Source organism: Typha angustifolia, chromosome 8, assembly GCF_048772165.1.
Source record: "Typha angustifolia cultivar Huaian chromosome 8, ASM4877216v1, whole genome shotgun sequence".
In the NCBI taxonomy this organism is placed as follows: Eukaryota; Viridiplantae; Streptophyta; class Magnoliopsida; order Poales; family Typhaceae; genus Typha; species Typha angustifolia.
In genome coordinates this window covers 11,489,022-11,515,501 of record NC_133246.1, presented here as the reverse complement: position 1 = coordinate 11,515,501, position 26,480 = coordinate 11,489,022, and the positions used below count along the sequence as shown (strand labels likewise).

The 26,480-nt window shown below is 35.5% G+C and overlaps 3 protein-coding genes across 5 annotated transcripts; all 3 read right to left on the bottom strand.

Moving 5' to 3' along the window:
- Positions 1-537: 537 nt before the first annotated feature.
- Positions 538-15,735, bottom strand: LOC140764703 (CLP protease regulatory subunit CLPX1, mitochondrial-like). The gene is made up of 15 exons (XM_073103410.1): positions 15,063-15,735; positions 14,262-14,323; positions 14,043-14,143; positions 11,830-11,909; positions 7,543-7,593; positions 6,660-6,734; positions 6,508-6,585; positions 5,088-5,144; positions 3,676-3,746; positions 3,489-3,588; positions 3,274-3,378; positions 2,833-2,895; positions 2,598-2,720; positions 1,533-1,688; positions 538-769 (listed from the first exon to the last, which is right to left on the bottom strand). The coding sequence occupies exons 1-15, from the start codon at positions 15,516-15,518 to the stop codon at positions 698-700; spliced, it is 1,650 nt and encodes a 549-aa protein (XP_072959511.1). The 5' UTR covers positions 15,519-15,735; the 3' UTR covers positions 538-697.
- Positions 15,736-18,694: 2,959 nt separating this feature from the next.
- Positions 18,695-23,696, bottom strand: LOC140764660 (UV-stimulated scaffold protein A homolog). Of its 3 annotated transcripts, none has more exons than XM_073103342.1 (4): positions 23,468-23,696; positions 21,130-23,271; positions 20,464-20,600; positions 18,695-19,196 (listed from the first exon to the last, which is right to left on the bottom strand). In XM_073103342.1, exons 1-2 carry the CDS (start codon positions 23,663-23,665, stop codon positions 21,502-21,504), a joined length of 1,968 nt encoding a protein of 655 aa, XP_072959443.1. In that variant the 5' UTR covers positions 23,666-23,696; the 3' UTR covers positions 18,695-19,196; positions 20,464-20,600; positions 21,130-21,501. The 3 variants fall into 3 exon arrangements, with proteins under 3 accessions (XP_072959443.1, XP_072959442.1, XP_072959444.1); XM_073103341.1 differs by having other exon boundaries at positions 18,696-19,196; positions 20,555-20,600; XM_073103343.1 differs by having other exon boundaries at positions 18,696-19,196; positions 20,555-20,600; positions 21,130-23,292; positions 23,468-23,604.
- Positions 23,697-24,248: 552 nt separating this feature from the next.
- On the bottom strand, positions 24,249-25,380 carry LOC140765846 (zinc finger protein ZAT3-like). The gene has a single exon (XM_073105119.1). The coding sequence runs from the start codon at positions 25,045-25,047 to the stop codon at positions 24,334-24,336; it is 714 nt and encodes a 237-aa protein (XP_072961220.1). The 5' UTR covers positions 25,048-25,380; the 3' UTR covers positions 24,249-24,333.
- Positions 25,381-26,480: the final 1,100 nt, after the last annotated feature.

Here is a 26,480-nt window from a genome sequence, read left to right as displayed (position 1 = left end):
GAGCATCCTATGGACTGCTATTATTTCCACGACAAGGATCATCCGAGAGAAATAAGAGAAGTAGCCACAAGTTTACAGGATGAGGATATAAATGAAGCCATAACACTGAACCACTGAAGCTATATACAATTAATTCCATTCAAGAGAATGATCTGTGCTGGCATTTATAGTCACAATGAGAGACTGTCGGATAAGACTATGAGAAGAAGCATCCCAGAGTTTCTGTGAACATTCATCATAGCATCTCTTACGATCAGCAATATCAACCAGGAAGTGTTCTTGAAACTATATTGATACATTGCACATTAAAAAAAAACTTATGAATTAAAGGGTACCCTGTCATAGTTTCTGTCGTTGTATTTACGTCAACATTGCAGCAGCACATCCCAGATCTGAATTCATAATTCTCTGATTCTTAATAGTCCATTTTCATTCATCAACTGGGTTGAACTATGTGTCTTTACATCATCCGTTTGAGTCGTGCTCACCAGATTTGTGCACAACTATGATTGCAAAATTCTGAACAAGATGGTGGGATTGGTAAGTAAAGGCAGCATCTATTTTGATTTTTGAAGTTAATATACATTGTTAATTTGACTAAGGATTTTGCATTTGAAGTGACCGCCAATTGGAATTATCGCACAGCATGATTATATATTAACTTATTTACATTACAGTTGCCAAAAGCTCTACAGCTCTACATGCTGGCGACTACGGATGGAAGCTCTTGTTCCACCTCCGGTTCCATGTTTGACCTCTCAACAATCATCTGCAAAATAACATGTGTATAGTTATATTAGTGACATGATACACCTTGGTGTTATAAATGGTACTGGAAGTTGAATTAAAGATCTTACTCGATGTGTTTGTAGCTTTCTGTTAGCAAGTTCTGACCTTCTAAATAATGACAGTTATTTCAGACATTCCAAACTTCTCTTAACAAATTTTTATCGGCGACTCAGTTTTAGCATTTCATTTTTTACTATTATCCAATTAATACCTTTCAAAGAAAACTAATCCAGCAAGATTAAATCCCTGTCTCAAATCCACCAAATAAAAGAAAAACAAAACAGGAGATCAAATTAAAGATTATGCAATTGTCAAAGATATAATTTTACTTAATCCACATTAGATGTTCCGGTTATGCTGATTGCAGAGCATTACATCAGAAAACCAAGAAAAATGAGTCACCGAAAAAAATAGCCTCTTCCCGACATTGCCAGTTTAACATATTTTCAATTGACTTCTAGACATTTCCATGAGCTAATTCTAGTTTTACTAAGGAGGATCCATGTTTTATGATTTTCTCTACTTTTGTAATGATTTACAGAGTCGAGGACTAGTTAACCAAAAGGAAGAAAAGTGATGATTTTGCTTTACCAGAAATGATCATATAAGCAGACTGATCCCTATTAACAGAGATGGAGAGCTGACAGCAAAGTGCAATATAATACGCATTGATCTTATTATGTTGACCAATAGTAGAAATGATCAAATGAAAGTAAAATGAGAGCTTAAGGCATGTATTTCACCTGGTCTTTTAAATTTTGTTGTGAAAGGTATAGGTCCAGTGCCCCTTCTCCACAAAGAATTTTAGCTCCACAGCCGCACTGGTTTACAGAACCAATAGATTCCTCATCAACCACCACAGCATCTATTTTTTCTTTCCCCATTCTTGTATCTGGAATCTACATGAGAAGGAATTCTCAAGACTGTAAAAGTTGCCATATAAATGACAAGCTTACAAAAGAAGAGAGTCTGAGGAAAGAACTGTCAACAAGCTCACAAGGGTATAACTATTAAACAAGCCATTATTGTGATATGCAGTTAAACATTAATCTATATTTACAGCAAAAAAGCTAGTGTCCTTTTCTGTAAGAACCACACCCAACAGAAAACTGTAAGAGCAGAAAGCCAGCAAGTAAACAGTAGAATAATATTGATGATAAAGTACGGTTGCTAATACAATAGATACAGATGCTTCAACACCATACAAGGTAAAAATCTTTTTGCTGCCAAACAAAGATTTATCGTATTAAAGTTGTATTTATCTAGAAAACCTTAATACTTTTCCCTTTACATCCATAGCCTTATTTTCATGTTGATACAAAGATTGACAGAGTAGGACTTAGTAGGGTGACCTGAGGTTACAAGTTGAGTTAGCTCATCCAATCTTACCAGAAAAAGTGATGCTTCAGATCAGGTTTGATTAATGATGTTAAAATTGGATGGTTTCATGCTGCAAATCCTATCTTCCACTTCCAATTAGGTAGGTTTGCACTTGAGCCAAACCTCACATCACATTTAATTAATTTTTCTTGCCACAGAAAATACCGATGTGATGTTTAATAAAGAAGAACAGCCCAATGTTAAATTATCAACCCAAACTAACCTATTACATAAACCCAATACATGGATGATATATGGTTGGAAAATTAACAACCTGGTCCAATCAGTTTCATTAGACTTTAGAATTGTGATTTCCATTGCTGAATTGAGTTCAATTTGGCCAAAAATCTAACCAAACCAGTTGAGTTGCAGTCCTCAGTGGGAGTTTTTTCTTTATCAAAGCAGATAGTAGAAAGAAAATATGGTACCTCATACATCGCTTCAGTCAAAATGTTCTCTAATATTGACCTCAGGCCTCGAGCCCCGGTGTTTTTGGACATCGCTTTCTTTGCAATTAGCTGTAATGCCTTTTCACTAAAATGCAACTTGACCTGGAGTAACACAAACACATTATTAATGAAATAGGCTTTCTAATTTAGTGTGACATAGGAGGATGAATGAAATAACGCAAGTTCTTGCTGTATGCACAAAAGCAATACTCACATCATTCATTTGAAACAACTTGGTATATTGCTTCCCAAGGGCATTTTTTGGTTTTGTAAGAACCTGTACAGAATGAAACCTAGTATTAAATAAGAATCAACAGAATGCCTGGACCAGTCAATCGAGTCACACTACATCTTTCTGTATATGATATAGAAAATGGTGCTCGCTGACTCAACATCTTAAACTATTCCCAATAATCCGTACTCGACTAGATGTACTGTATAATAGTACAATGACAAAGATAAAGTAGAAGACAATTCAGAAAAGATAAAGATTCAAGGAAAAATGTGGCCTGTCACCCCATACATGGGACTGAGGGAGGCATGTACCTCATGTAAGATACAGCACTCTCTTCTTGTTTTGCAGAATAGTACAGCAACACAAGTTGGCAACAGTTAAGATCTAACATAGAAAATGGCATCAACAACGACACCTCACCTCAACAAGTTGATCTTCATTAAGTGCAGACAAGCTAACAAGAATGGGAAACCTTCCAACAAATTCTGGAATTAGACCATAGGTAATGAGATCACCACTTTCAACCTGTGAAGATTTTCTCATAAGAGATCACTTAAATTTTAGCTATGATTAGCATTGAATTAAAACTTCTCTTTAGCAATGCTAATTGGCAACTTAGTTTATGTTGAACTTACAGACTCCAATAATGAAGATGTCACTCTAGCACTTGTCACACCACCAGTTCGCATGTTTGCACGTACTGGAGCTCTAAAGCCAATTGAAGAATCATGTCGCCTGGAAAAGAATAGAACAAACAATTTTTAACAAATTCCAGAGAAACAATGTATATAATATGTAAAACAAATTCCGCAACTCGAAGACCTTTCTGAAATTGTTTTCTCTAAGTCGATAAAGGCACCGCCACAAATGAAGAGAATGTTTTTTGTATCAATCTGCAGAAAGAAAGATCCACTATTATTGGTGGTCCTAGCATATGAAACAGCATGACAGCTAACAAATGTAACTAATTCAACGCATCTCCCCCATTACTGCTAAAATCATCATGACAGGAAAAATGTGAAGAAGGAAGAAAAATCATATTTCGCAGAAATAGAGAAAAGGAAAAAAAAAAAGTGACTCAAAGATACTGTCAGTGGTAAACTACATATATGTGTCTTTGCTGAACAGAAGATCATTACATGATTCAACCTTCATATTAGAGTTTCCAATTCACCAGTTAAATACATTCTAAACTTCTAAACTGAAAGGTCATCCCAGGGGATTGAACTGAAATTGCAAAAGATATTATCTTGCAAGAAGCCGTTATAAATGACTAGAAGGCACCAGCCAGATTCCGGTTGCTAGCATACCAATAATAAAATTATACAGAAAGATATAATGCACTCAAAGAGAGAAATTTCAGAGAAAATACAGCAAGGTATATGGCATCACAACATACTGCAAACACTTCTCCATCTTAACTATCCTTCTCTAATTCTATCTTTAACATCCTCATCAATTTCTAGTTCATGTTGAATTATATATCCAAGGTAACGAAAATTCTCCTCATAGGTGTTCCTTGTCAAATGATTACTTGATTTCTCTATTTTGATGTAAATACTAAAGTTAAATTTCATATACTCAGTCTTAGATCTACTTCTTCTAAAACCTTTAGCTTCTAAATTTGTTCTTCATAGCTCTAACTTCTAACACAGTATTCAATCTTATCTTACATTTATCAATTAAAATGATATCTTTAACAAATGATATACACACTGAAACAGAAATATAAATTCTTTTAGGGCTCCATTTTCATAAATTTCTTGACAAAAGTTAGCTACCTGAAGCAACCTCCTTTATCTGGTCAGCGAGAGGCTTTTGAAAGATACGATAGTAAACACATGTATGTAGAGTTGATCATAATATTCCATCCAAGCCAACCAGAACAAGCAAATCAAGCTTGGTATAATATTCTGTTGCAATTTAAATATCCATAAGGATTGATTGTGTGCCAAACCCAATTGGCAACATTTTATTACACATTTACTTGCCAATATGACAATATACAATATCATTTGACTCTAATGCACTCTACATGAAACCTTGGAATGATTTTCATAACAATATATACTTAGGAGTCCAAAACTTTATAGTTGGCTATAGAAACACAAATCCTGATACAGAAGTACTTTTCTCAAGACAAGCAACTCTAAGGATTACAAATATCCAAATGTTAATCACAATAAGGTTGAAATTCCATCTAGCATTAGTGTCTAATTAACATTAAACAGTACCTGAATATTGTCACCTCTCGGATGCTTCCTAGCTCCTTTTTCAGGAACATTAACCACCTAGTTGAAGAGAAAAGATTAGACCATAAGAAATAAAGTTAACATGTCATGCAGAGGTAGCTATAAGATTTATTATGTCACAGATTGTACACTTCTATGAACTGGACTTGAAGGATACATAAATAATCATATAAAAATAAATCAGATATTTTCAGACTTAGAAAGTGAAAAGACATAAAAGAGGAGCATATTTCAAATTTATTTAACTCAGCCTCCATGATCTAGCATGTATTGGATGAAATAGTAAGCCTGATTGACAGATTGAGGCAATATGTAACCGAGAGAGATTGCATCACTGTCCACTATCCACCCAATATAACCTTAATTTATCCTGTATAGCCTTGTCGTTATAACACTAGATATTCTAAGAAGTAAAAGGTAGCCTTCCAACAGTAGCCTTCCAAATGAGTGAGGTAACAAAATTACAGAGGAAACTTGAAAAGTCCTCAAAGTATATCATTATTGATAAGCAATTAAGTCAGGTGGCCAAGAGAACAAGCTACTAAAACAACACCATGGATATTCAAGACTCGATAACAGAAAGCCATTAAACCGTTACAATGAAGTAGTCTAACTGTCATCTCCTAAGTTGGACCTTGGAAACAAACTATTGTTAGGGTTTCACTTCTTCTTTTATTACGGTTTTCTAGAAGTCAACATCTTATTCTTCCACAAGCCTGCCTCTAGTAGGCTGTGATTCATGAATACATGATCCTAACTGTAAAATGCCAAAGCTGAGTTAGAGTGAGTATGGAATTTAGTTTACTTTTTGGCTACAATTTGTGGCTTGTTTCTATATAGATGCTTATATGCGCATGTCAATATGGTTAGTGATTCAACTAACTGTTAGGCAATTAATCGACTCAGTAAAAAATAGTATACCCATGTCCAAATTAGGCTTCTAAGTCCTCATACAAGTACACTAAACTGTATAATGCTCAGAAACTATGATGAAGGAAACTAGTTAAGTAGTTAACTAGCTGATGGTAACCTACTAGAAGTTTCAAATGGACAGCAAATTGAAAACCTATAAGGTTGGCAATAGTTAAAAGAATACATATTGGTATTATGTTATTGGGTAGACATATTCATTATCCTTTGACAATGAAAACTAATTTTCTCGTGTAAATAACTGCATAAAATAGATAATATAAACTTAATTACTTAAAAAGAAAAAAGAGGCAAGCCAGAAACAAAGATGCCATTCGTAAAAGAACAGGAACAGTTTGGCAATCCACTTATAACATCTAGCATCATTAGTAGTTTCTGAATAAAATCAGTGAGTAGAACTGTAGAAGAATAACTTTCAAGGAGACATTATGAAATATTGTCTCTATAGTAATATGTGGTTGCAGTATCTCACTGTTCCTTCAAGCATTTTCAGTAAAGCCTGCTGAACACCCTCCCCGGAGACATCTCTACTAATGTTGAGGCTCTCAGCCTGCATACCAACCAAATTTAAAGAATTTAGTGCCACAAAGATCAATTGACATCCTTAGATATGTGATTCATTACCTTCTTTGTGATCTTATCAACTTCATCAATGTACACAATCCCTTGTTGTGCAGCAGTCACATCAAAATCAGCAGCCTTAAGAATCAAAAGGAAATAATATTATTATTCGTGATGAACATGTTATAAGCAAAGAAAATGCTATTACTACGAATAGCAGATGCCATAGTGATCTTATGAGCTGCCAAACACCTGGCTGGTACAAACACAGATCCATCTGTCCGGCACAATCATCATGCCAAAGTTGTTGGAGGGAGTAATTAATCAAAGCATACTGAGGCAGTCGCAGAATACAGAAAAGAGAGGCAATCAAAGTAGAAAGTGGCAGAGGCTAGGAATGGTCAATGTAAATGTTGTTACCTTGTTATAACCTCTTCCGTAAGCTACTTTTGTTGTCTTTCTTCTTTTATTTTTCCTCGTTTTTTTGGTTAACCTCATCATTGACATTCTCTTCAGTTTGTGTGATATTTTATATTTTAAACCAAAAGCATTGTACTCTTTCTGAATGATGATGAACTATGATGAACCTCTTCTATTCTTTCTAGAAGCATTGGTTTGCCTTCTTTTACTTTGGTAAATATTTTGCAATCCTTCATTCCTTTTGAGTTCCTTTCTATTACATTCATAATATCGAAAACTCAGATGCTTTCTCTTCATTTATCTAAGTCAAAGCATTGACCTTTTACTGCCAATTCAAATCAAGTTCATATTTTTTCATCAGCTATTAGAAGTGCACCCAATAATCTCAGGATATGTGTAGAAGAAACTAAAGCAGTGGAATAACAAGGATATACAATCATCTAAGTATGAAGCCTTCATACTTCATCAAGAACATAATAGCCCAGAAGATGCACATGGAACTTAAAAGAGAAGGTGTTATGAGTACCACTAAAAGCTTGTACAATATAGATTCCACATCTTCCCCAACATATCCTGCCTGCACATTAAAAAATTTGCCAGTTAGCAAGTCTCAGATGCAAGAGAAGCATCTAAAATTTCAGTATTTCTCAAGGGTATACATGCTATTTCAGATAATCACTCAACTATATGTAAAATACCAAGAGAATGTGTCTTCTTTGAGCAGGTGACAAAATTCATAATCATAATATGACACTCTAATTAGTAATTACTAATAATTATAAGTTGTTAAATGTTTGCAATTGTTATTGAAGGAAAATATAGAATAAATACATGTACAGAAAATAGGAAACAAATTCAATGCCATAGATTGGAGGCTTTGCAATTGATTGCAAGATTAAAATATATAATTACCATTCTTTTATCTCGTTGAAGTAAAAGGGCCATGTTAAGAACTTAAGAAACTGTTCAATCAGATCTGATTAGATCAGGAAACTAACCAGAAAATCTGATCAGACTTTGGTCAAGTCCAAATTTTGTGACATGACATTACTGTGCTGTAACAATAGGAATGGATGGTCAGGCAATGAGCTTGTATTACTTGTGATGATACTGTGATAATCTCTCCATACATCGCTCCATTGACATGCATGTCTGTATACTGTCCAACCAATATTATATATCATCTATAAACCTATCCTTTTCTTGTCCTAGACTTTGACTTAATTTGTTCTTTTAATTTTATATTCTTATTACTCATTAATTTTATCATATTATAAAAGGGAAGTACACATTTTACTCATAAAGATTATGAATCATATTTTCCAAGAACCCATGTTGACCGAGTAATATTTACAGGTTATTAAGTAAACTCCAATTTATAGCAGTTATGCTGCATAACTATGCAAAGAGATGATCGTATAACTCATAGAAAAAGAAGGCTTTACCTGAACATGGACATTTTGTCCATTCGTCATGTTCAATAGCTGACCTACAAATCCTAATAGTAAACTTTTTCTTTAAGGGACAAAGCCTTTTCAAAGGCTTATGTTGCTGGTTGTTTCGTTTCACATTTACCTTTTACTAACTAATTTAGGACTTCTTGTTTGAGATTAAGAACATAGGGAATTATATAGAGGCAAAAGTTCTAACTGCACTTGTTTTCTCCCTAATTGTAGAGATAAATCAGATCTAACAAGATACAATCTAAAGCATTGACTTCAATAATTTCGAGTGGTTTAACTTGTAGAACTGACATTCCAAATAGCAGCATAGAAGTAACAATTATATTTAGGAATTTTTACATAATTGCCACTGAAAACGTTCAAAATATCATAATTGCCACTAAAATCTTTTGGTTCTTTCAGAATTGTCATTATGATTAATTTTTAATAGTATATCCTAACAAATTAATATTAAGTTAATAAATATATGTAAATGACTGATATACGTCTCTTTTTTAAGTTTAAAGAATAAAACATTTATCAATAACTTTTGTCCCGCATAACATAAGATATAATTTTTTGTACTATGATATTGTGTATAATATTGGATAGCTTTTGAATCATTTTTTCTATAATTTATGCAAGGGTAAAATAATCTTTTTTAGATCTAAGTTGTGTTCTAATTATGATTAGTTAGATTTAACTAATGCAATGGTATTTTAAAAAAAACATAATGATTTTGATGGCAATTACGATATTTTGAAGAATGTAATGGCAATTATGACATTTTGGAAGTTTTCAGTGGCAGTTATATAAAAATCTCTTAAATTTAAAATACAACATTCGATTCCTCAATTGAGAATAATAACTTGATGTCCAACCAAGATCTAAAGATGATGGCATTGCAATATCATTAAAAAGGGACCCTCTAATCAACATATGTTTGTTACGAGACGCCAAACGACTGTTGGAAGTCTGAAGATTCATAGACTATTTTCTGTTCAAGATTAGTAGAACAATAGATTATATGAACATATGTCCATACTCAGAATACCAAACTGAAGATGTGAAGATGAATCTCTTTGTTGTGAAAATCAGATTGGAATGTCTAAGGATTCAACCTTCCAGTCTGGGAAAAGTAATTAGGCCATTTATGATACCCTCAGTGCCAATCTTCATACACCAAATACATGCGAACTGAAGATGATAATGCTCAATCAAGTGAAATCTTTTCAGCTACCGATGGAAGAGTATTGGAGTTAAACTTTAACATACAGTATGGAAGGCTAATATCATAAATTTCTTTAGAGTTGCTCCTCAACGAGGAAAACCTAGACAAGCTATCAAGTACATCTAATGGGCACGAAGGAAAACAAATATAGATCTGTAAAAATTTCAAGTATTAAGATCAGGATTGGGATCAGCTGTTAGGGAAATTGATAATACCGGCCGTATCAATCGTCCATATAGGCTTATATTTTAAAATAATTTTTAAATATAGAAAAATCTAAAAATTAGAAAATGATAATAATAAGATATAAAACATTAGTTACTCACATAGTAACATATGAAGTCTATAAATTAAAAAAGATATATACTATTTTCTCAATCTCCATCTCTCTCCATTTTTACCACTCATGCTCTCTCATTTCTCACACAAATAAAAAATCATTTTCGTTCTCTCTCTCTCTCTCCCACTCACTCTCTCCCATTAACTCTCTCCCTCACTTGCTCTCTCTCCCACTAACTCTCCCTCCCATCTCGTCATCTCTAATCTCTCCCTTAGTCCCCCCCAAAAAAATCCCAATGCTTCTCACTCTCTAACTCCCCCCCTCTCTCTCCCCCTCTTCCATTTCGGGATAAGCCGAAATCGGAAACTTTTATCAGTTTACATCAATTTGAGACACATCATCAGTTCTGTTGATTTGGTTTGTCTTTAATATGCTTTTTGATTTGCCTTGCCGGAGTCTACTGGTCTGCTACATTCTTGCCTCAGGTACTTTTCTTATTAGTGACAAATAGTAATGCGAAAACTGACATGTTAACCTGTAATGATACTTTTTGATATTTTCCTTCTTGCAATGATTTTATTTTCCCCTCCAATTTCATCTCTAATAAAGGTCACATGCTTACTGTTAAATATCATAGAAGCTTCTCCCCAACTTTTTCTTGATGGTAATTAACCAAGTTTGTGAGAAGTGCTTTTGATTTCCTATCTTCATATCTTGTTCTTCTGGCATTGGTAAAATCTTAAATCAGAACTTAATATAGATTTACTTTCTTCAACATTTTTAAACTCTAAAACAATGAGTTAGAAACTTAGAATCACTAGTACCAAAAAAATATGCATAAGGCATAGTAACCACGTACTCTGTAGATTACGGATGCTATTGTACAACAAATTTTCTTTACAGTGGGCAAAACTTTAGTTTTCATTTTGTTGTGCAAAAAATATATTCTCAGAGAATATACCTTACAGAAGTAGGTAGACATCAAATTCTGTGAATGCCCTGGCAAGATGCTCAAATTTCTTCAACACATGATTCTTGTTTAATCTTAAGGGCAAGAGCCCCACCTAGATAAAATTAAGCAGGACCAATCAAGGTCACACTTCTCCCCTCCTCTCTTTCCATCTTTTAGATATCCATAAGCCTTCTTTTCACTACTGCTTGAACCCAAGTCAGCCTTCTTATAGTAGCGTAAGCTTACATTACATAGCTTCCAAACACATAGAGGTGATTAGCATCATAACACTTTGCAAAATTTTAATGACTGATTGCTTATTTCCTGCATAGCACCCTGTTCCTTTTCCTTGATATTTGCTTGGTACCAGACTTCCTTATGAGTAGGCTAGCGAATCCATCCCCCTTCAAGCTAGTTTCAACAGGGAAGATAGATCTAAAAACTAGGTGCTACTTCAACATTATAACCACACAATCCTAAAAGCTGATGATAGATAATAGATATTAGAAAGCTACATGAGGAAACCACTATTATATGACTTTGCAATTTCCAAATTATAAAATATAAACAATTCTATCCTTTGGTATAGTTACACAATTAAGAAAAATTAATCTCCTAACATTTCAGTTGAATCCACATTGCAAGATTAAGTAATGTGAACAGCTAGTACAGTACAAAGAAAGAACTTTGTAACCATCAGATACATAAATCAAGTATTGAAACTAGTGTATAATTGCAGTTGACTTAAAGGCAGGCTCAGTCTCGATATCATAACAGTTTGAACCAAACAGAAAACTGATTTCTATGCATAGTGCTCAAATTATTTGCCACAACATCATGCAAAGGAATACTATGTACCGAAATACTCAAATAACAAGATAATAGAGATTAAAAAACAGTCAGCCAACCTGAGTGAGCGATGTTGCATCAGCTATAACAAAGGGTACATTCACAAATCGAGCCAATGTTTTTGCCAGTAATGTTTTCCCTGTCCTTGAAGAAATTTTACAAGGATATAAGTAAGCATATGCCAGTAACTTCCTTACCATTTCAACTATATAGCAATTACAACGTAAAGAAAATACGCACTTGAATTTGAAACATCAAGAATTCAGAGTACACTTAGATGTCATTCAAAGTAGTCATGTTTTTTTTTACTGATATAAGCAGCAAAAGTCGACAAATCAAGAAATGTGGACTGCCACTTGGTTGTCATTTTACCTAGATGTCACTCATCAAGAAGTTAATACTTTTACATTTCGAGGTGTGGAATATACTACAAAGATAGAATCAAAGAAGTTAAAATTTAAAAAGGTGGAGCAAGGGAAAAAATACATTGAGTAATCTACAACAATTTCTTCAAAACTCCAAAATCAAATCATACGTATATCTCTTCTATCCCTGCATACAGAGAATTAGATAACAACAAAATCACTATTTCCAAAAAGCAAACATTACGGTCATTGCAGAGCTGCCAAGGCAGAATTAAATTATGGTTTTGAATATCAGAATTGGTCGCTAGAAAATGTGATACCTATTGGTTGTGTCAACCCTATCAGCCAATGTGTTAGCCATAACAGTATTGGAATTTTATTTTTTAAGTCCATAAAAATTATAAAGAATGATGTAAATTATAGGAAATTTCCTAAAAATTAAGTTAAAAATAGGAAAGAGGAAAATTCAGATTACTCACTCAGTAGTGAGTTTGCGCAAAAATGTTTAGTATTTGTAGCCACTCTGCTCAGTGTACAAAGACATACGGTTATCGTAACTCTTTCCCCAACTTGCCAAATGAAAAGAATCATTTTTATGACCATTAAATTTAATTTTATGGGCTTAGTAACCATTAATTCTTGCTAGATGAAGAGTTACAGCCTCAAAATTTATGTAAACTATTGCCTCTTGGTGCATGACCTACATAGTGCACTAGTTACTTTCCACAAGCAATTCTCAAAAACCAAATTGTATCAAGTGCACAAGATGCGGCGAGTGAAACGAGCAGTACCACTACACAAGGAAATCCTAAATATAAAAGAGTCAAGTTAGTGTGAAACAATAGGGTTTGCTAGAATTCTAGTTGAGATGGTGATTAGAAAAGAAAAGGAGATGTAGGATTTCACACCTCTACACTCAAATTAGGATTTCAAAGCAAGACTACTATCGGAGGCAAAACTCAAAATTCTTCATTAATCTTAATTGGTAAAAAGTTAGCCTACAATATTACAATGACAATAAGCAAATAGCACCCTAAACAACAGAAAAAAGCAAATATAACCCTAAACACCATAAATAAGTAAATACAACCCTAATATCATAAATGAACAAATACGTAATAAAAAAAGGTTTTTTACGTGTATACTTTAAAAAATCCTTTCTTTGCTCGTATGCCCCTTTAAAGTAAATAATTGCATGTATATCCTCAAACATATGTTATTTGCATAAATACCCATCCGATTACTTTTCAAGTTAAACCTCAATAATTTAACAGAAAAAAGGCAAAAATACCTTTAACTAAGAAAAATTTATGAAAACTAGAATAAGGATAGCATCTTTTTATATCTAAATTGTTCAAATCTTAATAGTTAGTTAACTCCAAGAGGTCTCCATGAAAATATATAAGAGTTTTAAAAAGTATACGTGCAAAAACTGTATTTTAAAAGGTATATATGTAAATATCAAATTTAGAGGGGTATACAAACAAATATGAGATGTTTGAAGGGTATGCATGGAAAAAGCCCATAAAAAATAACTCAGTACCAAATTCCTACTAGAGGGATCATCAACTGTTGGCACCTCTTAAGCTAACACACACGCCAGTGTGATCTATCGGTGATGTCCACATCACAAGTATATTAAAAACAATGCATCTTTAAAACCAAACACGTAGGAAACATCTACAAGACAATCAAAATTACTTTCTTGTGTAACTAGTATGGAAACTGCGTACTGTAAGTTGTCATTTGACATAGTAGGAAAAATTTAGACAATGAGTTCCACAAGATCTAAAGAAGATTCCTACCAATATATCTACTGTACTATATGACTATATATAGTACAATAGAAGTCTGGAATACATATGGTCAGAAGCATGGCAGTCTGTTTAAAAGGTTAAAGCAACTACCTGAGCCTGTTGGGCCCATTACAAGAATATTGCTTTTCTCAAGTTCCACTGAATCAATATCATTTGTACTAGCTTCATTTTCCCTTGAATCCTCTGCAGACCTACATTTTTCAATAACATGAAAAAGACTATGATGGTTATTATGTATGTACATCAGTGCATTATGTTTTACTTCCACAAATAGAAGTGATGTTACTAGTCTAAGTAGTCAAGATCTACCACTTGGTGAGAGACTCATGAAATATTCTTTTGTAATGGTTGTATACCGCCACAGAGAGTACCTGGCAAGAGCAAACATAGTATACATTTCACATCAAGGAAAATAATAGAAAATAAATCAAGTTTAAAGCTTTGAATGGGTAATCCCCTACAGCACTGGACCTTCCTTAATTCCATAATAGCCCATTCTTTTGACCTAAAATTTTTTGTACATCCATTCATCAAGCCTTCTATGTACCACGGCTTATTGATGAACCTTTTAACAGTACAATTCCCTCTAGTATATTTGTTTATACGTAAGAGTTTCTTCTTTCAAGTTTCTTGCAGAAACAGTGTAGATAAATTTTCCAGAATACCATTAGGCTATAAAGTGATTAACCTAATTCTTCCAAGATAATGCTATAACCACGAACCTACAAAGAGAAACCTAATAACTAGTTCAACTGAATATGCATTGTACAAAAAGTAACACAGCAAGAAGAAGCTAATATACCCACAACAACACCAAGAAGCATATGATTGTTCACAACCAAATAATAAAAAGCATCCTGCAAAATTCTGGATGCCAAAACTCGCAAAATATTCCTCCCAATTAGTATATATCGAGAGCTATATTTAATCAGAGCAAACCAACATATCTAACTAGCACCGAAGTTATTAAAATCTTCACAGAATTATCAACCAACTGGAGAAAAATATATAAATATACATAACCTACCTTAATAGCAAAATCCCATAAAAAAAGAGAGAACTTTTCACAGGATTACCCACTCACGAAACATAAATTTTACAAACTTTTACCTTCTTTGCCAGCTCCTGCCCGATCACAAACTTATCTAACCCCCTAGAAATCTCCTTCGGTGTCGGGAACCTGCTCCCGAGATTAGAGCCGCCCCAAGAACTCTGCTTCGGATCAAACCCTCCTCCACCATCACCTCCGGCCCCACCTCCCCCTCCACCACCGACCCTGATCACATTGATCCGTCCCGGCAGGCTCGAATCCCCAGGCTGCTGCCATATCTCGGGAGGCTCCCCTCCGCCAGATGACCTGCCGGCGGAGGCGCGATCGACGAGGTAGCCTTGGAGGGAGACGAGCTCATGCGCTCGGAAGCGACCCGGCAACCAGAAGTCGTCCCACCGCCTCCGGTAGATGTCGGAGACCCGACCGGCGTGCATGCGGCTGGACGACACGTGGACGGATCGGATAACAGCCGCCGCCGCGGCGGCGGCGGTCCGAGATCGGACGGCGGCGGACATGGCGAGAGAGAGGGGGATTGAGGAAGAGGGAGGAAGTGTTTCGCGATGGGATTGAAGATAAATTTGGGAGTGGGACGAGGGAAAAATATCTTGATTTGGTTGTTGGTAATGTTATATTGTTGTTTTAATAATAATTCTGAAGGGGAATAAGTTTTGGGATGGAGTACGGAATTCCGAATTGCGATAGAGTGGATAGAGACGGGGGAAGGAAGAAGGCTGCGTGAAGGGCACGATAAACTGAATAGTTTTACGGGATATTTAGAAGATCCAAAACCGCTGTGGAACGATAGATAGAGTTTTATAATTAAGAGCATAAGTGCTATCTTTATCTTTTTATCATCCACGCTTTTAACTGAGAAACTGACTTGTTGCTCAAGCTCGACTCGATAGGTTCGACATAAATATAATATTTATTAATAATTTTAATAAAAAATTAAATTATATTTTATTAGGATAATAAATATTTCTCGAAGTTATACGTAGAAAAATCAACATATACCCTAACAGAGCTTATTCCCTTAATTATCAATAAAAACTACATGTCTAAGCAACTATATCGAAGAATTCAAAATTTGACAACCACAAAATACCACCAACACTATCAACATTCATAATTGAACCCAACATCTAACTAATCATACCAGAAATAATATCCACATTAAAAAAACATAAGCTTAAAATATCACCACATTTGGAACAAAACAGTAATCAAGTCTTTAGATGTAGAAATAGTAATCACATTTAATCTAGAATTCTTGACATTGAGTCTTCATTTATCCTCTTCCAAATTCACCACTACTCCAGTAGAAATTTTCTTTCTTCCCCTAGCTATCTGCCCAGCATAAGAATAAAGACATTATTTTATGTTGCAAGGCTTTCCAAAACTTTGAACAGTCATTAAAAAATTCTACTGCTTCTTTCAATCTAGATACTCCAGATCAGAGTAGTAATCCATACTAAGAACAACTTAGTATCAACTATATTTGGCAGAATTTTCTCCCTCACAAACTAATCCTTCACATGTTTAGGATTTCATTTAACATGTTGGAGAGAACCTTTCTGATCTCATTTAACATCTTCACATACCAACATTTCAAAAATAAAATAATCCACTTATTCTTTTTAGAACGAAAAGTATAAGTAGCAATACAAGTCCACCCTCCATTTTATTCTAATACATCAGCCATAGAAAAGCCCTCACTTTCATTGGGATCTTTAACTTACATATCATTAAAAGTCTTCTAGGTATAACTCCCCCATTATTTAGGAATATGTATAATAATCTAATAGATATAAATATCACTGCTATTAACTAGCCATTGTAGAGAATAGATTTATTAGACATAGTTATACCAATGGTCTCAACCAATATTTTCATTTCTTGCTCTTTTTTTCTTAATTATTTAAATTTATTGCATGTTGATAATATCTCTGTCTAAGCATCTCTCTCCAAAGATGGTTGTCAGAATTTAGAAGTCTTCTCCACCACTTAGCCAGTAAGACTTATTCATATCAGTAAAATCAGTTACATACACCCAAATCGTCAAACTCTTTTTTCATACAGATTCATCTCTAATACATTAAAAAATATGCTTTATTATTCTCGATTGAACCTCTCCAAAGAAAGCTCTTCTTAGTCTATCAATTTTATTCTTCACCTATATAGATAGATTAAGAAAAAAGTAGTAGTAAAAAAGAATGGAGCTCAAAATTGAATTAATCAGTGTGATCTTTCTCCCCAGGGAGAAAATTCTCTTTCTATCTAGTAAGCTTTTTTTAATTTTATCTATAACATACATTCAATCACATTTTATAAGCATACTATTATGTATGATAAACCTAGATGTTTAGTGTGATACTAAAGAAAAGGGTTGTCACATGCAAGGCACGTGCCTCACCTATCACCTTCTTCTTTCCTTCTCCGACTTAGATTAGGGGCGATCCTTGAAATTTCGCAAGCCTTATCTATAAAAGCATAGCAAACTCTTCCTTGAGATGCATCAAAGCTTTCTTCTCCTCTTTCTTCCCCTTCACATTCCTTTTCTTCTTTCATCATCGAAATCGTCCTCGTTATGGTTGGTCGTCGAAACCGTTAAGAGTAAATTATCTACACTAAAGAGCCACTTGTGAGTCCTCCCTTACCCCCACAAATTTAATTAAATATTAATATGTAAGATTTTAAATATCTAATTTTGGTATTTGCGGCTTCACCAACAAAAATTTGCCAACCGACGGCTTTGAGTCATCACAGCTCATGTACCAAAATCTCTACGCATTTGGCCTCGTGCATTATGAGATTGAGAATGTTGGCATAATGAAATTGAGGGTGATAGTAGTTTGTTAATTGCATTTATATGACTTATACTTATTTATCACATTATGAGTTTACTAGCTATTATTTTTAATTATTAAACTTTGATTAATATCCCATGTTAGATAAAGAATAATTTTTCGGCTTTTGAGTGGATTCATTCACTGAGCTAAAGTTGTTGACTCATTAAACTCTTTTTATAATTCAGTTACTGGTCAACATGACAAATAAACGCCCCAAGCAGGACTCTTCTTCCCTTTATGATTTTGGCCATCACACTTTTAAATATAATAGTAGTTTTTAGTTTAAAATTAGAAAGCTAAATATTGTCTTAGTAATATTTAGAAGATATTGATCGTCCTCGTTATCATTAGTCGTTGGAACCGTCGGAGTAAATTATCATTGGGTTCGAAGATGCATCAAAGCTTCACTCTCCTCTTTCTTCCTCTTTGCTTTGCTCTTCTTCCTTTATCACCAAAGTTGTCCTCGTTATCGTTAGTCGTCAAAACCATCGGAGTAAATTACTCTCGCTAAACGAGTTGCCTTTGGCATCGTGCACTATGAGATTGAGAATTGACACTCCTTTCATGAGTTAAAAAATAGTAATTATATTTAACATGATATAAAATTTATATTAAAGTAATAAAAAAATACTAAAATTGTATTGAAAATTGGTGAAATGTTTTCTCAATGGCAAATATGTAAATTTTTTAATTAACTTTAGGTGGTATAAAATGAGAAAAGAAAAATATCAATTACTGTATTAGTATGAGCCTAATTGCATTATACCAATATAAGAAAGCTTATTTTTTTTTTAAAAAAAAAAACCAATTTTTATTCCACAAATGGATGGATGCTAATCCTTGGCTGCAAAATTTTATTAGTCTTTGATCAACTCGATCTTTTATTGAGCATCTTAGATGGCAAGTCATACAACTCCAATCAGGTTCAGCTCATCAATAGTACTGAAAAGAAGAAGAAGAAACACAACGACTACCAAGGCATAGGGAATCAATAATGTATGAATATGATTGCATAAAAATAAAAATAAAAAAGGCAATCCGAGAGATTGTATAAATGTAAATCTTCACATCAACTTGTATGGTAATTTTGCTCGTCCTGTCCTGAAACATGACCCTGACATGAATGGTGGAGCCCAAACAAATGCAGCATTTCCGATACTTTACAGCATGGGAGAAATTCATGGCGGAAAACTACGGGAAGCAGATTTTACCATCAACTCATGAAAAGGGAACGAATTGTCCATTTGTATCTTTCCCCAAGCTGTCATAAAATAAACTTGATATCTTAGCCTGACTGACAACAATTCTGCTTGCTCTCCTCCAGACTTGAGTGCGTTACTAAGCCTGCATTAGAGGGATCAGATTCCATTAAACTGACACAATCTTAAGAGAATTTTCATCTTATTTACACTTTACTTTGTGCTAATTATGCTAATAAAGCATAGACATAAAGAGAGATGAGTAGGAGCTTCTTGAAGTATGTGTTAAATTAAATGACAAATATAGCCTAGTTTCATTCCTCTCCACTGCCAAACCCAAGACTTGTTTGTATGATTATTCTTAACATTTCATATAATTTAACCTGTTTCAATCAATTGTTGTACTGCTAATATCACTACTATATTACTATATCTTATCTCTTTTGCTAACAATGATGAAGATGTTCCTTATATATCTTGACAATAAAAGCACCATAAATTATTAGGCATGCATATAGTCAATCATACAGTAGTCTCTCATATAAACTACTAGACATGATCAAAATAAAATTTCCACCAGCAAAGAGTGACGACTGAGCAGGGTCATAAAATTTAAACCTTTCTCCTCTCGATAACCAGCATCAGCGATCATTTCTTGATCTAAATTAGGTCCTTATTGCAATCTCCTATCAAAGATTAATAGAAGTTAAGCTGCCAGTCTTATATTTGACCACATCGCCCTCCTTGCAGCACCAATGACAGTTGTTTCAATTCTCTACCACAAATCAAAGATCCTTTGAATAAAGTCAGTCAAAACTAGAACTTTGTATTAAACAATTAATCGTAATATGTCCTCAGATGCTACTTCATAGTATCTAAACCTTCAAAGGATGTGTGCCTCTCTCATTGACCCATTCTTTTGTACTGAGTATAAGTTTTCTCCTTAGCTTTGTCTAAATTATTTGATTTTCCAACTGGTCATATATATTGATGATACACAATAGTCAGATAAGGTATTTGCTTCTTACACCTTGCTTGAATCCCAGAATAACTTAGTGTGTTTCTATTTTACTTGTATTTCTAGCAGAAAGGCCGTTTGCGCACCCGACTTCATATCCAACTAATCCCAACAAAAGCAGATAACACACAGAAATGAGACTCTTCCTAGCATGAGTAAGCTAATTCTTGCAGCTAAGGCTAGTCAAGACGTTTCTCTAGTTTGAGTAAGCTAGTCATTCCCTTAGTATTTTAACACCTAAACCATCCAACAAAAGTATAAAGTATGAAGCATAAACTGGTACATTACCATGATTAATACTTTTTACTATATAGTATAACCTAATGACTGTTTTGCCAAACTCTCAGGAGCACAAACCAACTTATAAAAATACATCTCTCACCATAATGTTTACCTGAAATATCATAATGCTTGTAAGTTTGGCAGAAGGAAAAATTACGTTTAATCTGAATTAGTGAAAGAAATATTAAGAGCTCCACTTTTACCTGCTAATTTGTGTACACAAGGGCAACTGCACCTTTTAGCATCCTCCTGCCAGGTGAAAGATGCATAAGCAAATTATTTTGACCACTAAACCATTGGAAGACAAAACAACCGGTGATAATAATTGAACAAATAATTTTTCTCAAAAAGATGGCTGAACAAACAACACATGATTTACTTTTAAGTCAATTTTAGGAAATGCATTTAGTGGTCTGAAAACCACTTCACTGGCCCGTATCAAACAAAATGATCAGAGTATCCAAGAATCTTGAGTGCTAAACTATAATTATTAAAGAAAATGACAAATAAGAGAGGCTTGTAAGAAGAAACAGTAATCGAGTTAAAATTATTGAATCTTTCACTATCAGAAAAGGGAAAAGGAAAGATCAAGCAAATATACAGAAAGCCTTCTACCTACAGCAAAAATGAAAAGGTACTTGAAAATTGAATTTTGCTGTTATTTAATATCTGACAGCAATAGAAAGGGGTTCGTGAAAATTCAAAAAGTGAAATAATTAAATTGAACAATTCAAAAAAGAAACAGATGAGTGATCACCAAATCATGGCAAACAGTTACCTGAAATTTGAAGGGGAGTGATGTGTAAGTCAAAACAAATAGAGAAAGCAGGCTAGAAGGCCAGCCCTTGAAAATGCTTCCAACAGGAACAATATGCACCAGTTTGGTGTATTTAAGCTTCTTGTTCATCCTACTTCACCAAGCAGGTCAGCCAGTTGTTTCCCATAATTACGTGAGTCGTTTCATAGTAGATAATGCCAAGAGCATCAAAAACATGATTACTCTCATGCTTTTTACATAAGAGCTATCAAGCCAAACCTGCACAAAGGCTTTCAACAGCTTATGCCAATTTACTTAGAATACAACTTCTACTAAAGGCCTCATGCCATGAAGGTTTCTTATGCCTTCTCATAAACAAGCCAATTATGCCATTTACCACTGATTTGGGAATGCTTCTCTATAGTTCAAATCATCCCCCTGAGTAAGCTGTGTTATTGCAGAATCCCTTACACGGGAGTTCAGAAGCCTCTTTGATACTCTATCTTTCACAGTTACTTTCTTTTTAAGCATTGATGCTAAAGTTGTCTTTATCTTCACTTCAACTCCATTTTGAACTGATGTTTCTGTAGGTTGCCCAAAAGCATCAGAGTATGATGTTGAAGCAATAGCAGCTTTCCGCAAAACTTCTTCATTGTGCTCACGAACTTTTGCAAGTTTTACTCGTTTTAGTGATTTCAAGTCTTTGTCCCTTTGGCGTACATTCTTCATCGCCTGCTTTGCCAGTTTCTCAACTGCGTCTGTGCTCAAATCAAGAGATCCTTCAGCATCACTATACTCATTCTTTGACTCTGTTGTCAATGTAGAAGAATCCTTTAGAGTTTCTTCAGCACTACCTTCTTTCTGCTTGATTGGGTTTCCTTCAGCATCACGTGGAACAATTGGCCCATGAAAAGGGCAAACCCTCAGATCCCTTCTCTGACAAAGCCCTCCTTTCTTCAAAGGCGTAAGACAAGGTTGAATCTCACCAGCCTCTTCTTTATATACAGTACGATGAACATTCAGCTCCGCGATCTTCTCTGCAGGTATCACTGCATCATAGTCTACTCTACCCCAGTGGCCCTCAAGCTCTAGTCCCCTCTGGTTAGCCAACACATCTCGGTTTGCACCCCAATTGTCCAAGAATGGTCCCCATGTCATCACGGGAGCTTCAGACAAAAGCTTTGACCTCTCAGAATTTGAACCAGAACCATTGCTATCTAAAGCCTTTTCTCCATCACTGGGTACCACATCCTTGCCCTTACTGGTACTTGAAATGTTTATGTCATTTTCCACAATACTTATGTTGGCATCCGAAGTCCCCGCAGTATAAACTTCTACCTTACCTTCTTCCCACAAGTCCTCCTCTTCCTCCTCCATCTTTTTACGAACATCATCAAGAACAAAACCAAGCTGACCACATCTATTCCTGAGCGATTGGATCTTATTGCGTACATCAATAAACTCCTTCAAAGCCTTATCCCTGAACTTGTTGTCAGTGAGATCAACCCTAATGAGAAGAGATATCCAATCCTGCACAGATAGCAAATGCTTGGAGACTAATAACTTGTGCAACTCTCTCAGAGTATCTAGAACAGCCTTGTTATCACTTGTTTCAACAACCTTCTTCCCCTCCTTCAAAGAATCAAGGCGCAGTTGCTGCAACGTGAAGGACTTGAATTCTTCTGCCTCATAGTTAGGAGTAAACTCTTCTTGCTCGACGTTAATTATTTCCATACATTCAGCTATTTCCTCGATAGTCGATTGGATCTCAGCCTTGATGGATGAATAATTCTCCTTCAAATTTTCGTACTTACTTAACAGAATCTCCTGCGTGCGCATCTCCCTCTCCCTCCTCTCCTGCTGCAACCGGGCGGCATTCTCCATCCTATTTGGGAACTGGAACCTAAGAGTGTTCTTCAAGTAGTCAAACCCCAACCTCAGCTGCCTGTAGTGAATCCCAAAAGAGCCATTCCATTTCTCTAATAGCTCGATGGTCATCTTGCGCAGATTGGACGCGATCGAGGACGGAGGCGGGAGAGGCATGTTTCGCCTGAAACCAACACTCAAGCTCAAGAACTGATCGAGATCGCAAACAAAGAGGGACCTGAAGAGCTTCGAGCGCATGAACAGTTCATCGATTACAAGAACAGCAAGGTACCGCACCTATAATATGATTCAAATACTCTGTTAAAGGAAAAAGATATTTTATTTTCAACATTAAATTCCCAAATTAAAGTAGAATCAAATCGATTTCTCAAACCCTAATCTTCCCGACGTCACAAAAGACGAATTCAATTAAACTACGACAGACTATGTTATTGATCAAAATTTTGGTTGGCGAGAAGGGCAAAGGGAGGACCTGAGAGTGTGGCTTCTTCATCTGGATCATGAGAGAATGGACGGCGAGGCGGAGGTCGTCGGAGGAGGAACGGACGGTTGATTTGATGGCCTTGAGGAGGCGGGGGTCGACTTCAGGGGCCGTCGAATTGGTGGTCCGCTCGATCAATCGCGAGATCGCCGGGTTCTCGCTCTCGGTGTTCCGCTCCTCCCTTCCCATGCTTGCCCGCTTCTCGCTCTTTCCCCCTACCTTGCGACGAGCAAGAGATCATATAACTTATGGAGGTGGGAATATGTGATACGTGGGGGAAGAAGCGATCTCAGCCGTCAAATTGGACGGTAATCGGACGGTGCACGCCTAGTGTTGGATTGACCCGACTTTGATGAGTTAGCTTTTCTATCAAACGCTTAGGGTGAGGTTAAAATTGGTTCATTATACTTCATTCTTTTGCCAATATAATATATATTATACAAGGGGTTAATTAAACCTAGGCTCTCTCCACCATAGCTTATTTTTACATAGGTCCTCTTATTCATTTTCTATGATACTTAATTATATAATTATCTAGTATCTCTCACTGATTAAAAACTAATTTACCCTTAATTTTTCTTTTTCTCCTCCACAAATTAATCGCATAATATATATATTTCTTAAGTGTTCTACGCGTAATTAACTCTATAAATAAGTGCCAATGCTTACTTGAAACTTAGAAGCAATTTTCCCTGTACAAGATCTTACATAGAGTTGCAACCTTTGAAGAAAGGAGTTGCACATAATTGTAACTATTCTGAGCACTGGTTATTACAATATCAAAGGAGTGACAAATGTGGCATGTAATAACTCCCCCAAACATATATAATAATACACATGTTAATATTAAACACCCTTCAAATGCCCATCCTCAAATCCAACAAAGAGCTAGACCCCATCTCATTGCTCTCCAGAGGTGGTGGCAAATTGAGGTCCAAAACATTCTCCTCCCCTTTGTCCCAATGGCACCTCTTATGCCCCCCAAGTGCCTGCCCACTAGAGAACCCCTTGTAACAAACATCACACTTATGATCACAGTAGTCTCCATTGCTCAAAGCCTTCAAGTTGTTTGTAGTAGTAGTAGTTGTAGTAGTAGTTGTTGTTGTAGGCTTAGTCTTAGGAGGGCAGTTTGCAAGCATGATGAGACTAGCAGCAACCTGGTGCTCCTCCTCAGTGAACTCATGAGACGACTCCAACCTGTTCGACGAAATGACCGGCCGGCGGCGGCAGTGGGGCGGAGGGTTGATGCCGCGCCATTCGCGGTCCGGATGGCACCGCATGTGGCCAAAGAGAGCCTTCCACGATAAGAAGCGCTTGCCGCACTCCGAGCAAGGCGGCAGGATCTTCGGCGCCGCCGCAGGGTCCGGCTTCTTCCTAGGCCTTGGCTTTGGGGTTTGCTGCTGATCCTGCTGTTGGTGGTGTTGGAGGTGTGGAAGGGTTGGAGAATTGGAAGGGTCATGGGCTTGGGTGGGAGCGATCTCGGCAGAATTGAGAGGTGGGAGGAGGAAGTAACGGTGAGTGTTTTGTGATGGAAGTGTGAGAGGATTCATGGCGTTCATGTTGTGCGTCATTGTGAGTTTTTCTTGATTAGGAGTAGGAATGTAGGATTGAGAAGGTAAAAGTAAGTGTCTTTTGGAAGAATGGTAACTGCTCGTGTGGGTAGTTTGGGCGGTTTCCGCTATAGTTTGAACAGAATGGGTGCGGATTCTTTGCACTGCTGTTTGCTTGGAAGTTTGTACAATCTAGCTAGTTAGGTATTTGAGTCGGGTCAAGATTCGATTCCCAATGCGTGTGAGTCGGGACTCGGGAGTTCCACGGTTGACCTAAAATATATCTATATTTTGATTTATGAAGTTAAAAGAAATATTATATTAATTCAATTTATAACCACGATCGGAATTAAGGATTTACTTTTAAATGTACGAAAATAAGCTCTAGAATTGATTGTATTTACACCCCAGGATTTTATTCAGTTTCTCACGAAGACTTATAAACTTTTTTTCTTTTATAATGTCTCCCGTAAACTTTTGATCTGTGTGAAATAATAAACGACAAGTGACAAAATGTGCCAAATAATAAATGTGAGGGAAGGAAATAAAAATAAAAAAAAAGTGGCTCCCACGGACCGCATGAATTACTAAAAAAAAAAATCGTTCTCTTTTTTCTTATTCGATACTCATCATCTTTTAAGAACAAAGAAACTTTTTCTCTATAAAATGCTTATCTTTCCTTACCACGATGCGCTCCTTCCTCTCATAATCTCCTCCATTTTTTCAACCTAGTAAAAATTTCTCTATAGATGTCTGCACTTCATATCAATCTTTACTTATTTTTTAATTTTGAAGAACAATTATCGAACTAATCATGTCATTAATTTCATCAACCAATTGCAACTTAATAGAAAGAAGAGAGGGGAAATAAGATAGGAACCCTAAGAACAAGCCTCATACTTGGCTGTATTGCAGATCGAACTATAATTATAACAATGCATCAAGAACAAACTGAAACACACAAACCTTCAAATACGTGTGTTTATCATGTGAATTAATTCCCACGTTGTGTTTCACGTGACTTATTAGTAAAATATTTTCACAAGGTATACAAAAAAAAATCGTTCTATACTATAGATGTTCTCAAGCAAAAAAAAAATCCAAATATAAATTCCACAAACCACAACAAGCCTTTAAAGATGCATATCCAAAATACAACTCAAATCATAAAACCCTCGCATGGGCTAAGTCCAACTAACAAAATGTAGATAAACTCTAACATGAAGTGAAAGCAGCTATTCCTCGTACACCCGTCCGCTCTCTCTAACTTTGAAATATTTCTACCAAGAGGTGGTGAGCACATAGCCTAGTGAGTATAATTTATATAGCCTATAACAATACAAATACAAATTTAATGCTCTAATACATGCTAGTGATTACTAATAATTAAAATAAACATATCTGAAATGACTTACAATGAATTTCTTTGTAGTTGCAAGATATAGGTAATGTAT